General features: G+C 33.1%; 1 protein-coding gene across 1 annotated transcript; it reads right to left on the bottom strand.

Annotated features, from left to right (window-relative positions):
* Positions 1–177: 177 nt before the first annotated feature.
* LOC149480446 (CLIP domain-containing serine protease HP8-like) lies at positions 178–11,442 on the bottom strand. The gene is made up of 7 exons (XM_089706760.1): positions 11,167–11,442; positions 8,616–8,758; positions 8,175–8,337; positions 3,953–4,058; positions 3,519–3,706; positions 1,637–1,738; positions 178–969 (listed from the first exon to the last, which is right to left on the bottom strand). Exons 1-7 carry the CDS (start codon positions 11,237–11,239, stop codon positions 653–655), a joined length of 1,092 nt encoding a protein of 363 aa, XP_089562886.1. The 5' UTR covers positions 11,240–11,442; the 3' UTR covers positions 178–652.
* Between the last annotated feature and the right edge of the window lie 4,325 nt (positions 11,443–15,767).

The raw sequence follows: 15,767 nt of genomic DNA, 5'->3' as shown, positions 1-15,767 counted from the left end.
TAGTATTTAATAAAGTTTTTAATCACTACAAATGTTTTTTTATTTATAATTTCCTATTAAACATAAATGTTCAAACCATCATCTTTTTTTTTCTCTTTCAGAGACTTTGGTTTGGTTTAAAAGTTGTTTTTTGTTATGAGTTATGACGTAGAACAGGGTATAATCGAAATAATGCAATTTTTTTATTATAAATATGGTTTATTTAACAAAATGATAAAATGGCACATTTAAAAATGCTTCATTTCGAAGCGATTCCAATAGGTAGGTAATGCAAATTCACGGCCTTGACGGAATGAGATCAATTAGACCTTGATCTTTATACAGCAGGCTTCAATAAATATTAACAGACACAAGTTTATAGTATATTGGAAAAATAAACAATTGTTTTGCATTTAAATTTATATTTAAATATAATAATATGGAATCAGCGTGAAAATTTCTTATCGTTATAGCTTTGGGATCTTGTATTACGAGTTCAGGGTTACTAAGGATACAAAGTATTTCTATCTTTACATTTATTTCTAATTTGTTATAGCGTCTCTTGGTCCTTCAGGACTGCAGTAAAAAAAAAATCATAATATTCAATATTGAATGTTCTAAAAGTTGTTCTTACGATAAACGTAAGTCTCTGAAAAGACTTATGAACGAGAAATTATGCACGCATATTTCTAATAATCCAATCGGTAAAGTGCGTAACACGCGTGTAGACTCCGGGCCATCCGATTGTACCGCACGGGGATGGTCCGTACGACACTATCCCCACCGCGAACCAATTACCCTTATTATTCTTATTATCTTGACCCATAAGTGGGCCGCCAGAGTCACCTCTGCAAGAGTCTTCACCCGATACACCACCAGCACACATTTGCTTATCCGTTATCACTCTGTTCGCAGCTGAATAAATTTCTTTACAATCGTCCTGTCTTATTACTGGCAGACGCACTTTGAGTTTCACGTCCGATGTAGATTCTGTAAAAAACGTTATTATTGTGAATAATAGAATTATGTTATCACAATCAGTCCATAGCTCGCCCAGGTCATACAACGAATCCTACTTCCTATATCCTATCCTATTTAGGGCTGATTTTTCAATTCTCGGTTAAAACTTATTCGTCGAATAATGTATAAAACTACCATTTTAAAAACGTATTCTAATTGCCTGTATTTGACAGTTTACGTGACATTTTAACAGTATCGTGTAATACTTTATTGGACGGATAAGTTTTATCCAAGCATTGAAAAATCGGCCCTTAATATTATAAATGCGAAAGTTTGTGAAGATGGATGTGTATGTGTATGTTTGTTACTCTTTCACGCAAATACTACTGAACCGATTATAATGAAAATTAGCACACATATAAAGGGTAACTTGGATGAACACATAGGATAGATTTAATCCCGGAAATCCCACGGGAACGGGAACTATGCTGGTTTTTTTTTGAAAACGCGGGCGAAACCGCGGGCGTAAAGCTAGTTAACCTATAAGAGTAAGTCTATGTGTCTGTAGATATTTTGTTCGCAACAATATTACTAAACAGACAAAGGTTTGAAAGTTGAAAGTTTTAGCCTTCTTAAGTTTTTAATTATTTTTATATATTTTCGGGGCACGAACTTCAAATTTACTGGTGGCACTCACTTGTTTCGGTTTTTCCCCAACCAGCAACTTCCATTGTCAATCCTTCAAATGTCTTCCTCTCAAATTCTGAAGTGTATGGTAAACATATTGGTTTCACAAAGTCTGTAAAAAAGCAATAAGATTAAAATATTACAATAATAAGTATAGATCTCCTCTTACAGAATTGAATAGATATTTTTAAATATAAATTCTATAGAAAAATTGGTTGTCTGTAAAGTCGGTTTACTGACGATAGTTGAACGTGACAACGTCCGATTGTGCTTCTTTGTCGCTCGTTCCGCGCTCTCGCTTGCAATTCAAGCCTTAGAGCGTATACGCACTATGCGGGTAGCCGCATTGCGGGTAGCCGTCCGGCTGACCGCAAGCACAATTATGTACGTAATATTAATTTCTATGCGCACTGCGATGCGGCTACCGCAGACCGCACAGTGCGCATAGAAATGAATATTACGTACATAATTGTGCTTGCGGTCAGCCGGACGGCTACCCGCAATGCGGCTACCCGCATAGTGCGTATACGCTCTTACATGGAACGCCTCAGAGCGAGGTAACGCCGCATGAGTCATGTTTTTTCGTGCGTGCAACCGGCTCTATCGAATTATAAGACGTTGTCACGTCAAAAGTATGATTTAATTTAATTACGTATCATAGTACCTATGCTTTTATTATAATAATCTAGTTATGTATACGCTCAAGGACCGAAAACTCTCATTGAGCGAAAAAATAGATACCTACCATCGTGTTGTGGTCACAGTAAAAGAGACAACGCGTATGTCACATGCAACAAATGAGTTTTCCATAGACATACTGTGGTATTGTGGTTCGAGCCTATAATAGTAACTAGAAGAGCCCGCGACGGACAGACCTTCGTTATTTTATAAAAGTTGAAAGTTTCTCTGTATATGTGTCCTATACAGATAAGAACGACCAGCGACTATCAAGCATGGCTTGTGGTTACTTGGGCAGGTAACAGGTAGTAAAGGTGTATAAAATAGTACCTAAGTTTTGTTATAGTATAAAAGCTAAATTTTATACATGTTACTTGGGGACGTATAAAAAGATGTTACCTCAAAAGCCGGACATTTTTCATGCTTTTTACATCATGCCAACCACATTAAAGAAATATAACTGACATATCATCAAATTCACATTATTACTTAAAAGTGTAACAGATATGAAATAACCTGCTAAAAACATTAGTTTACTATAATTATTAAAAAATAATGGTATAATATAAGTAATAAAGTTATTACTTATCTTGTAAGGGGACTCATGTTGATGAAATTCCACGTATATCGATGACTTTTTTAATTATTTTGAGAGTTTTACATCAGCCATGAGAAAATACGTGAATTCAGTACTGTTTTTATTTACCTTGATCTGGTTGATCATCTTATATCTGGAATCGGCTGATTACCAGATATTCTGTGATCAAGGTACATAAAAACAGTAGGTACTTAATTCACGTATTGTCTGATTTTCACATATGTTTTAGAATATACCTACAGTTAAAAATGAGATGTCAGTACTCCCAGATACTTCCCGTGAGTCATATTGCTTAACAGAAGCTTTAAAGCTCTCACAATAACTAAAAAGTCATCGAGGTACGTGGAATTCCATCAACATGAGTACCCGTAAAAGATAGGTAATAACTTTATTAATTATATTATACTATTATAACGGAAATTAATTTTAGATAAAGTTTTCCTGAAAATCATGAAAGAGCGGTTTTTGTGACCTTTCACCCTTCGTAACTTTTTTCCAGGTATTGGATCTAGGATTTTTTTTATTTCATTCTATACATATATAAGTCTGGAAGATATGACGATTATATTTTGATCCGTAAAAGATAATAATCCGAATTATAATGTTTTGTACTCACCAGTAAAATTTACTTCATGCGCCAATCTTATAAGCGCTATGTCATGTTGCTGATTTCCATCGTGTGCATTATACTTCTCATGAGCTATAACTTCTTCAACAGGAACATTCACAACAGGCAAGGCACAATCGTCTTTGTTGCAATCTTCTTTAGATTTTAGATTCCACTCTCCGAGACGCACTTCATTTCTGAAAAGTTGGAAATTAGCTGTTAAAAGACAAATACCTACTTGGCATAAAGCTTAACTTCAAACTTGATAGGTACTAAGTGGGTGCGCGGAAAAAAAAGTTAAAAACATTTTTGTAGAATTTGGGTTACACATACTTTAATATTAGGTTTCTGAAATTTCAAGTCAAATATCCTCGAATAGTCGGTCGCTTATGAGTGAGGTTCTTGCATACTAAATGGGAAATACAGTTTGATAATCTACATACAAACTCCATGTTGATGGCAAATCCGCTCCTTTTATACAATGTGCCGCTGTGAGAACATATCTGGAGGATATTAAGACTCCACCACAGTAGTATCCACTGCCTTTTGCTGTAAGAGAAACAAAATAATGATATAAAAATAAAAATAAATTAAGGTTGAATTTATCTGCTTTATTTACATAGCTAAGTTTAAGCATAAAGTATATTACTTTTAACTCATAACTAGAAGGTAAAGTTTTAATATTATCAAACTCAAATTTCTAAATAAATAAACTTATTTTATTTATTTTTACATACATAGATTCCTTACAGCTATTTGTATTACAATATTTATAATAATTAACTTTAACAAAACAATACGCCAATAAAAAGGAATACCAATAATAAGACAATTAGGGCTCTTTCAATTTATGCGTTTCGTATTGGACCGCTAGTCGCTACAGTGCCGAAGTGCGCACGACCGGTCGTTTGTTTTCATACAAAATGCACGGTGCGGCAACAGCGCGGCGTCCGTACCCGCGAACGCTCGACAGCAGGACGGCAACGTCGCAAGTCCCATAGGGATGTCGGAAATGCAATAAAGTATCGATATATATCGTATCGATGTTTTTTGAAAATATTAATATCGATATTGATATTTGCAGTGAAACTTCTTTATCAGGGTTGGAAAAAATTTTGTGTAACATTTTTTCGTTACGCGTGACATTTTTCCGTTACGCGCCATCTTTGATTCGACGTATTTCTGGAAAGTTGCATATAGTAAATTGTTTTTTGAAAAATAAGGTCATAAAGAAGTTTCATTTCTTACGTGTGTACACTAGTACACGCACACATTTTTTTTATTTAAAAATATCGATATATCGGTATGATATGACAGAAAATATTCGTGCTCTAAAAATTAATTTTTTGGTCTAATCTAATTTAATCATCTTACATTTCTACGGGTACTCAAGTACAGAAATACGCGCGTTTTGAGGTTATAATATATAAGTCAGTCGTGGTAATAATACGGACGGACAGATGAAGAGCACTAACAGTAATGTTTCTTCGTCAGAGTCCATGGCTTAGACCCAATTTCACCAATATTTTCTAAATCAGACATTTATTAATCGAGCGTCAAAATAAACATGTATTTTAACATCGTAAAAGAAAGCAGCAAGATACATTTAAAGTAAATTAATAGTAAATTCTTGTTTGTAATAACCTAGTATCTAGTTGTTATAACCTATTTATTGAATGATGTTGATAGGTACAATAAAAATGTTTTATAAAAACACAAGTTTTATTTATTTAGGTAACATGAAAAATTACATATTTCTATAACGATGTCACATTTAAATTAAATTAGGATCATCATCATCGTCAGCCCATATACGTTCTCACTGCTGGGACATGGGATTGGTAGTGCTAACTTAAACTTAAACACGGTAAGGGATCAGGTCATTATCCACCACGCTATCTTATGATATGTCGGTTTCCTCACGATGTTTTTCACCACTGAGCCATCACTGCACTGCACTACAATAAGCAGTTGGTCTGTAGGTGAAACTGATTGATTCCTAAAACAGAATTTAAAATTAAGATAAGTACATTTCATAATCATGAGGAGGCCTTACCTGAGTAGTGGTGAAGTTTACATTTTAAGTACCTATATTGGTATTCAATACTAGATTTGACATGACTCACAGGATTATTATGGTTTAATTGAAAATAATACAGTATGTAGGAAGGAACCTTTTATGCACATAAATATAAATATTACCTCACGAGATAGTTTTACTTACAGATCCGAAAGTTATTGGAGTTTATCTTCAATTAATTGCAATACTTCCAAAACCGATTGTTTTGATAAACGAAATCTTGTACTAAAATCAACATCATCATATTCTTCGAAACAATGACGACGTTCTTTATAAATTCTGGGCCGTCGCGGTCGTACTATATAATCCAAATTATACAAATCATCCAACACATCTTCATTTTCAAAAATAAAATAGTATGCAGAGTCCATCTTGACAGCAAGAAAACATCAAATCATTTTTTCTAATCGTTTGTTAAAAATTTAAAGAGCCTCTATACCAGTAATCAAATATAATGCCGTGTTAAGGAAACTAATCCTCCATCAGGTCATGGTGGGACACTCCCTTACATTAAAGACCCGTTAAAAGAGTTAACAGCGTGTTAAACTAACTAACAGAGCATGATGAAACTGGGCCTTAAGGTGTCAAATAAATTTAAAACAGCACTAGCATACAAACGCACGGCAGTCAGATACGCTTTCAATTTAAGCGTTTGGTAACGGACTGCTACCGTACTGCAACGGCACGGCAGCGGGTTATAACTAGCGGCACGTTTTCCGGTAGCGGTCCGATACGAAACGCATAAATTGAAAGAGCCCTAATAAGGGTGCTATTACAGATTTTTAACAAAAAACGCTATTTTACGGTACCATTTTAACTCAAAGCAATTACACGTGAGAACAAAGTAATATCTTAATTTAAAGATAATATATTCAGTTCTACGATCATCTTATAAAAATTGTAAGACGTCATACAAAATTGTCGCTGAAATACGATTTTCCCAGCACAATGATCGCATAAAATGCAAAAAAATGGGGTCTAAAACGGTACCATTTTAAGAAAATTAAAAGCCTAATCTATCTTCTTACCTATAAATTATTGAGGGATATATAGTCCTTTATAGATGCTGATAATTTTTTTGTATCTAAATCAATATTTTATTTCAATTATTAGCTAAATTAAAAATACTTGTCGATTTCTTCATACATTTTGCTCTCGCGGGTCGTCAGACCGCGCTCAGAAGCGCTCTTGGAAGGACGGGTGTATCGCTCCTCGTCCCAAAAATAAAACGAATTAGAAAAAGATTATTGTGCGTGCACTTTCGTTTTCGTGATTTGAAATATTTGATACTTTATAAGAGTAAACTGTATAAGTTTCATATTCCAATTATTTGTAATTTAAAATTATGTTTAAAAAATTACCTTGCCTGAGATGCTCTTTTTTATGGGTTGTTGAATAGATTGATGGGGTAAAACAATTCAAGATGGCGCCGACGAAAATTGTACATCTTTTCGTCATGGGTGTCATTTTCATGGTTTTTGGGGTAGCTAATAACCAATTTAAGGTCAAAACTAAAATCCAAGATGGCGCCGACGAAAAATTTGACATATTTTCATCATGGGTGTCATTTTCATGGTTTTTGGGGTAGCTATTAACGAATATGAGGTCAAAACTATAATCCAAGATGGCGCTGACGAAAATTTGACTGTTTTCGTGATGGGTGTCATTTTCATGGTTTTTGGGGTAGCTTTTAACGAATATGAGATCAAAACTAAAATCCAAGATGGTCGTCGAATTTCAAGATCGCGTCATGGCAATACTGTCGCGTTATGGAGCAAGGCGGCGATTTTGGTATCTATGAATCTCGCCAAAGAAGTTTTACTCCTTTGGCTTTTACCTGAGGTTATCATACCTTTTTACATAGCTAAGAACATGCACATGTTTTTAAAAACATCTGGAGACACATTTTCATAGAGATTTTTTTCAATATCTTTGTTTAAAACGAGTTAACTTAATTACTTTAATGTTATTATTTTTAGTTTAAAAGCCATTTCTTTGAATTGTTTGCAGCAATATGGATTTTTATTGCTGAGAATTATTGTTTAACTCAATCTTTACACAAAATCTAAAAAAAACCCGGACCAAATAAAGTAAAATAAAAAATTAAACGCTAAATGCGAAGAAAAAGTGGCATTTACAAAAAAAAATTAAAATTGCAATAACTCTTCAACGACTAACTTTTGGATATGGTATTAATAACTCTTCAACGGCTAACTTTTGGATATGGTATGAGATCAAATCAGTTTGTTTTGACCCCTACTACACGCTCTTAACAGGAATAGGTCGACTTAACCTGTAACCCTGTAGAATTCGAATGTCCTTTTTTCGTCTAGGTTTCAACTTTTTCGTTTATATTGTCCATTCATTCGATTACTTATCAATTTAAATATAGCTTTTTTAAATTGTAATTCTTCTTTTTTTTCTAATTCATAAAATTCAATTTTATTCAGTAGATAGAGATAGACAGTGAACCTCCATAAGCTGGGTCATTAAATGCGAAATTAAAGTACCTACCTATGGTTAAAATGTAAGCCTTAATTTTTGCTCTCAGACTCAGCTATAGAAAAATCTGTTATCATACTTACGTTTCGTATACTTCAGCAGCGCCATCCATGGATGTTCATCAATTTCGGTCTGTGTCCCGCCCACAATCCTATTGTCATTTTGTATGCCACAAACTGTTGTATTTGGTAACAAATCTGCCCCACTGAACATTTCATTTAATGTGGGAAATGGCGCGCAGCATATCTGAAATTGTTAGAGAAAAAATAATGAATTTAAGACCTTTAGTTCATTGGATTTTTAAGGAGAGAAACTTTGGAATGAAAGTAAACGTTCGGTACCTACTCCTGAGTCGTTAATATAATTAAAATGTTAGCACCAAACTATCACCAGTTAGAAAAATCGTACTATTCAATTGCCCTGTTACTTGTGAAAGAAAAACAAACACCGGTGTCTGATAGTAACTTACAAACATTCAATATTCTAAATAATTAGGTAGATACTAATTACAATTTTTAACTTACCATGGGAGTTCCATCGGTGTCAAAACCACAGTGAAATTCTCTGAGTGAAGTTATGAACAATTGTTTGTTATTATCCTGCAGATTCCCGTATATGCTTTCACAAAGCCATACTCTCTTACAATTGGCACCATTTCGACATACATCTGAAATGGAATTTAAATTAAACGTAGGTAATAAGTAATAACTACCTATATGCTTTACATATTTATATACTACTTTCACATGAGAAATTTTTAAAGAATAGAAACAATTCGATCACAAGTCGGGATAGGGTGTCTCTGGACACATAAAACCGAAAGAGTAGAAAAAATTCTATAGCTCTGGCGCGCGGCGGGATCACCGAAATCCGAGAGGTAAAAAATAATAATCAATAATCAAGGTAATCCGGGCCTATCAAGGGAAAAGTCAAAAGACGCGGGTTCGAATTCTGTCTCGTGATCGAAATGTTTCAATTCTTTAAACATTTCTTACTTTCTATATGTCTTTCTTGAAGGTGCCTGCTGTTGCTTTTAAAATTTTACAAAAAAAAAACTTGTTTGCGCTGCTAAGAAAAATATACATGTTAGGTAGATACATCTACGTAACATTATACACATCGAAGTGTGCAGTGTGTGATCGAATTTAATTTTTTTTATGAAAAAACAATTTTAATTAAATTAAATCCAATATACCCACATGATGTCACTATTTACTTTGATATAAAAATACTCGAATCGAAAGACTCGATAATATCTATGTATAAAAATTAAAAATGTCGTTCAATAACAACAAATGCATTGCATATATATGCAAAAAAACAGCTATGAAGTATGTGCATTGTGTTATCCTTTTGAATTTAAGACGAAATAATTTTTCCTCATTATCATTCTTGTATATTTTTATCGATTCAGGGAAAGCCAAAACTTTCGCCAGCCGCCGCCATCTTTACACATAAACAGCGCTTGCAGCGCCTCTACCAATAATTTAATGTAAAAACTTTACGATATAAATTAAAAAAATTATAATCAAATAACTTTTTTCATAATTTTCATGAAAAAACCGCGCATTAGATGCCTATGCGCCATGTCGAGAAACGATTTCTTATCATTGATATGCTCAAACCACATCATGATGTGGCCAATAGACATTCAACCATTTGATGATATGCGACCATTTCATAAAATCAATCAATCATTTCATGAAATGAGCAAATTTACGATATGGCTACGATACATACATATCATCATTCATTTTATAACGTGATCAACCCTACAGGCTACAGTAGTCGCATGGTCTACACGTGTAATCCAGTGATACAAAATTCGTCGTCGAAATCTAATAGCTCCATTTATTTCATCCTTCGTGTACTCTAACTTGAATAACGTAAGTTTTTTGTTATGACTGTTTCATTTATTTTTTACAAATATTATAATATTGTGAATGATACGCGACTACTGTAGGGTTAATGTGTCAATGTCCTCTGAATATTTTATCGGTTCTACGTGGTTCGACCAATACAAGACATAGTTAATTCATATTAATTAATTTGCATACAGCATAAGTCAAAGTATTATAGGTACCATAGTGTTTGTGTGAAATCAAGTTTGACTCGTCGCATCAGTTGTTTTATTGTTATGTTATGTCATAAATACCTACACATCAGCAAACTAACCACAAGAGGATGTACGTTTGTTTTTATATTGAAAAATAGAGGTATATATTTTAACTTTTAAGTAGGTATATATAGGTATGTAACTAAATTAACGAAGAGTATGTGAAAATACCCAGTTGCCTATGGACTTAAAAAACATAATAGTATTATGTTACTTACTTACCTACTTTAGTATTTAGAATAATATTTTTTTTCGAAATCGAATAAATCTTTTTGAACAGGTTTTCGAGAAGACTTATGGAAGAGTTTTTGATGATGCTGATGATGATGATATAATGATATAAAAATGTTAAATTTAGATATTTGTTTCTACATTTTGGCATAGTAAGGTAAATACTAAGCTAACAAGATTAAAATTTTGAAACGGTAACCGAAAACATAATATGGTGAGTTGATAAGAAAGAAAGAGTAGGCAAATTACTCACAAATTCCTAGATGTCTTCAAATTTATTTATAACTTTTAAGTGTTATTATAAATAATATATTAGAGATATGTATAGTTAAAGCATCTTTATCACAAAGTGACCCCAACAAGCTTATCACGATACCAGTGTAACTGCTTTTCCCCTGTAGCTGTGTAATAGAACAAGGAAAAATATCATGGCTTTTAAGTTTTAGTATACCTACTCTTTACAAGTGCATCAAGCTACGAAGCCAAAATTCTTTAAGAAACAATCATCACATTGAATCATCAGATAAATTTTGTTATAATTATATCTAACTAAATTAAACATAACGTCCTAAGTTAATATTATGTAATGCGTTAACATTATATTTGCCAATACATTGTTTGATCAAAGGAAAAATATGAAGAAATAATTGCAAAACAAGGAATCGAATAGCTTGTTATTGAAGTGACACATGACATTGAGAACTCTCAACACATCATTTAACACTTACTTTTAGCACATAAAGCAGACGACACTAATATGAAACTAATAACACATATTTTTATACACATATTACTAAACATCGTTTCTTTTCCACACAAACAAAACAAATTAAGTAAGTCAAGTGTCGGCCAAGACAATCAACACCCAACTGATTAACCTGAGCGGCATAAGGTTATCAATACATTAAGTCATGTACATAAATATATTATTATTTTTTAATTCACGGACAGAACGCGAGCGTGTTTTGTTGGAAGGACGTTGTGCTCATCTGACGTACGGGATTTCCTTGTACTTTCCACGCGTCGCTACTCATTCTCATTCCATTTATTGTAATCATTTAATATTTGTGTCCGGTATCAAGACTTTATAACAGCTGTATATGTTTGGTAATCATGCAAAAATAATCCAGCTATGATTTTTAACTTTATACATAATATATCTACTTATGAATAAAAATCTATGATTGTTTTGAATATTTTTTTGCGTAAAAAACAAGTGCTCTTTCTATTTTTTGCTCTACATCTAAGAAAGATACGATATAAGATCATAAGTGCCTACCTAATATGCTCAATATTATAATATATGCCTGCCTATAATTATATTATGATATAGAGCATAAAAAACTGAAACTAAAAACTCAACATAAACTCTTTAAACTTTTTAGTGTGTTAGGAATGTTCACAAAAACTTTATGCTCAATTTATTAAATAAAACATGTGTAGGTATCCTCTATAATTCTTTTTCGTTGGTTTTCTAATGTTTAAACTAGTACTAAAATAGTAGGATAAAGTACTATTTAATTTTGTTGTGAAGTTTACTTTGTATCAAACTTATTTGTTCATTGTTTGGAGCTTAATTACCAAATTGCGAGCAATAATATGCGATATGAAATGTCAATGTACTTCAAAACGGCAAAAGCAATTCAAAAACCTGTTGCGGACGTGCTTCGTGAGAAAGCGTGTTAGATAACAAAAAGTTTAATAATTATCTCTACACCACAAAGCACGAATATATTTATAACTCAAGCAGTAAACCTTCATCAAAATGACTACTAACCTATAATAGGTACATTTTTAAAGGGTGGCCGAGTTGTCAAGCGACGCCCTGGTAAGACAGAAGACGCAGGTTCGAATCCCGAATCATGATCGATTTTTTCCATACTTTAATTTTTTTTTATTTATATCAGTTCATGTGAAGTAAATAGTACTTTATCTAGTTTCAATCACTAGAGAGCTTTCTAGTAAAGTCTCTACCTTAATTTCTTTAGTCTCTAAATCACACGGGTGGAATGTAGAGCCACAAGGAAAACTTTAACTTTTCGAATGGTTGCAGTAGTGATAGAGATTTCTTCCACAAACATACTAAACCTACCCTACAACTATGTATATAATAGGTATGTTTGTTACTCTTTCACGCAAATACACGATGACAATGAAATTCAGCACACATATAATTAGAGGGTAATTACTTGGATAAACACATGGGATAGGAACTATATGGGGGTCTTTCATGCGGGCGAAGCTGCGGGCGGAAAGCTAGTATAAAATAAAATGAAAACAATCAGTAAACGTATTATTGAATAACCACTTTCTCCAAAGGAACCGTAAACATGAGAAAATACTCCTTTCTATACATAATAGACACTGACTTATTATTTTAAAAGCAGATTGGGTTGAATAATAAATTTTCTTCAGGTGAATTCACCAACAATTCATGAATTTCACCTGTTGGCTGTTGCATATTTTGAACATGAGTAAAAATAATATTTTTAACTAAACTTTCATCAAGTATCTACTAGGTACTTTACATGAAAACTGATACTTAATACTAGTTAAGTTTACAAATTTGTGAAACAAATGAAATAAAAATAACAGACTAGTTTTCCGCCCGCGTAGGTAAACCCACATTAATTATACCAGCATAACGGTCTTCTATCGGATACACTTTGGAGAGTGCGCTGCGGAACTGCACGATCTCGTTCCGCCATCCCCGTTCTTCCATCGATCGTCGAGGCACACAGATTCTAGGCATCGCGATCGAGATATGGTGGACGTTCCATGTACCCGGACTAAGCGGTTCGGTTCCACATTCTTTATCCGAACCGCGAGGGACTGGAACATGCTTCCTGAGTCTGTGTTCCCCGACGAGTACAATATGGGGGTCTTCAAGCGTAGAGTGAACAGGTACCTTCTAGGGCAGCGCGTTCCATCTTAGACCACATCTCAGCTTAACATCAAGCGAGATTGTGGTCAAGCGCTTCCCTATTACCAATAAAAAAAAAATTACGCACAGTTCCCATTCCTGTGGGATTTCATCCAAACCGGATGGTTCACATATTATAGGGGATTATTATACCTACCGATCCAGTATACAAAATCGAAGGGGGCACAAAGTTTGAGCCCTCGAATCAATTTCTAATAAATATAATAATATTTCAATAAAATTCAATAATGTATGATAATTATATATTTATTTCATTTAAAAAATTGCTATCATCATGTATTTATCGAACTGTGCCTTTTAATATCGTCAAATAATTTCAAGCCAATAACAAAAAATGTGATACTTTTCAAAAACTGCCAATGAAACGGATCGTTGGTTATCTTCATCCAGTGATCGTTGAAAATCTTCCACGCTTCTAGCAGTTTGGCTAATGCAATGTTTCTCTGCAATTTATTTATCATGTTTTACAAATTTAGCATGAATAGAATATTATTCACTCCTTCCTGATATGTCATTTAAAATATATAGCTACCTACCTTTAAGCTAAACCTTGTTTTATATATTAAGAAATGTTATTTACTGTAATGCTGTATGATTACAAAGAAATAAGATTAACTATCGACATAGTATTTTTTTTTTAGTTTGGTAAAGATTTCTCTCTCATAGTAGGAGATTTAAATTTTAATGCGTTCTTTAATTATTATCAAAAGATAAGTAGGTATATATTGTGTCGTTTCGTTTATATATTTGTAGGTAAGGAGAAAGACGAGAGAGATTGATTCGAAAGGATTAATGTTAGGAGTAAGGTGGAAATTGAATTATCTTTTTAAATATTACCCTTGGTCTCCGAGGGCATGGAGATCTTTTAGGAGTGGCATTTGGTGTTGAATTGCCACCTGCTTCCACCAGCCTTGCGGTTGACTGCTCAGCATTGTTAATTTCTGATGACTTCACACTAATACTGCTTTTCGATTTTTTTTGACAAGATTCAATTTTACATACACTCATTTATAGCCTGGTAAAGTATTCATTTCGATTAGGAGTTATTTTTTAACATTTTATGATGGACTATCCTGTGGACTGTCCCTGTAGGAATGTGTCATGTTGTGACACAAATATCAAGAGACAACCAGAGACAACTGCAATGCGGGAAGCAAAACGGAAGCAAACACAACAAATCATAAAAAGGATAATAATAATAATATATTCTACTTTAGTGTGACCACAGAGTGTGACTTAATGCATAGATACTCTAAACACTATAAACTAGAAAGCTCAGCGAAAGTTTTTATGTCAATTGTAAGGATGTATATGCACCTAGATTTTTTATGAACGGGCAAAAACCACTGAACTGATTTTGATGATACTTGGCAGTGATTTAGCTTAGTTAGTGAAATGTAATTCTTCGACTTTCTCGGATCATTCCACATCCATCCATATAAAACAATAATATTTATAATAATCTATTCTAGGGCAGCGTGCTCCATCTTAGGCCACATCTCAGCTTACCATCAGGCGAGATCTCGATCGTGGCCAAGCGCTCCCCTATTGTACTGTAAAAAAAAATCTAAGGTGAGCGAAATTGTACATACCCGTTGAGTAGGTACGCAATATTAAATTAATTTTAACTTACCTAACTACTGGATTCTTTTTTATGAATAAATAAATGTATTATCATCTCAGAAAACTAAAATAAAATAAAAAAATGTATATTTGAATTCAAGAGCACACAAAATGAAATATGTTTACGACCTACGCGATTTTTGACATACATATGTATTTTATTTTGGACACAAATGTTGGCATTAACATGAATCTAGATAGGAAACTAAAATAACTTGCATTTTTGTTTTACATGTATAATAATTAATAACGTAAGTACCTTTATAAACCCAAAACACTTGTGTTACGCTCAAACATAGTAAATACTTATTAGGTACCTATACGATAACTTTACGATAACGTATGTGACCAAAAAAAACAACAGTAAAATCCGAACCAACAGCCATTAGAGATAACACTGAATCAAAGGCGGAAGGTCTGTAATCTTTATTGACATATTTTAGCAAGAAAATATTTTAGAAACATTGGAATCTCCATAACGATTTGGGAATACCAGATGATAACAAAATATAAACAAAATAATACTGATTATAATTTATCATTAGGGTCGTATATCTACTTATGAGTTATGCGTCGTAAAGTATTAAAATCGACGTGAAAAACAATAATATATAATTGTAATGAATGATCTTAATTGCTATCTCATGCAATCAGAACATATATTAATAGAAGATTAAAATAAAAACAATTTGTTTGAAACTTTTTTAGTTATACCCTCAGTTTATACCTATAGCTTTTTATTCTTAGCAATATTATATTATA

This window comes from Colias philodice, chromosome 18, assembly GCF_061535455.1.
Source record: "Colias philodice isolate Cphi_HAF_F1 chromosome 18, ilColPhil1 Martin Lab GWU primary, whole genome shotgun sequence".
Lineage (NCBI taxonomy): Eukaryota > Metazoa > Arthropoda > Insecta > Lepidoptera > Pieridae > Colias > Colias philodice.
The sequence above is the reverse complement of the archived record's forward strand: the minus strand, read 5'-3'. Positions and strand labels throughout refer to the sequence as shown.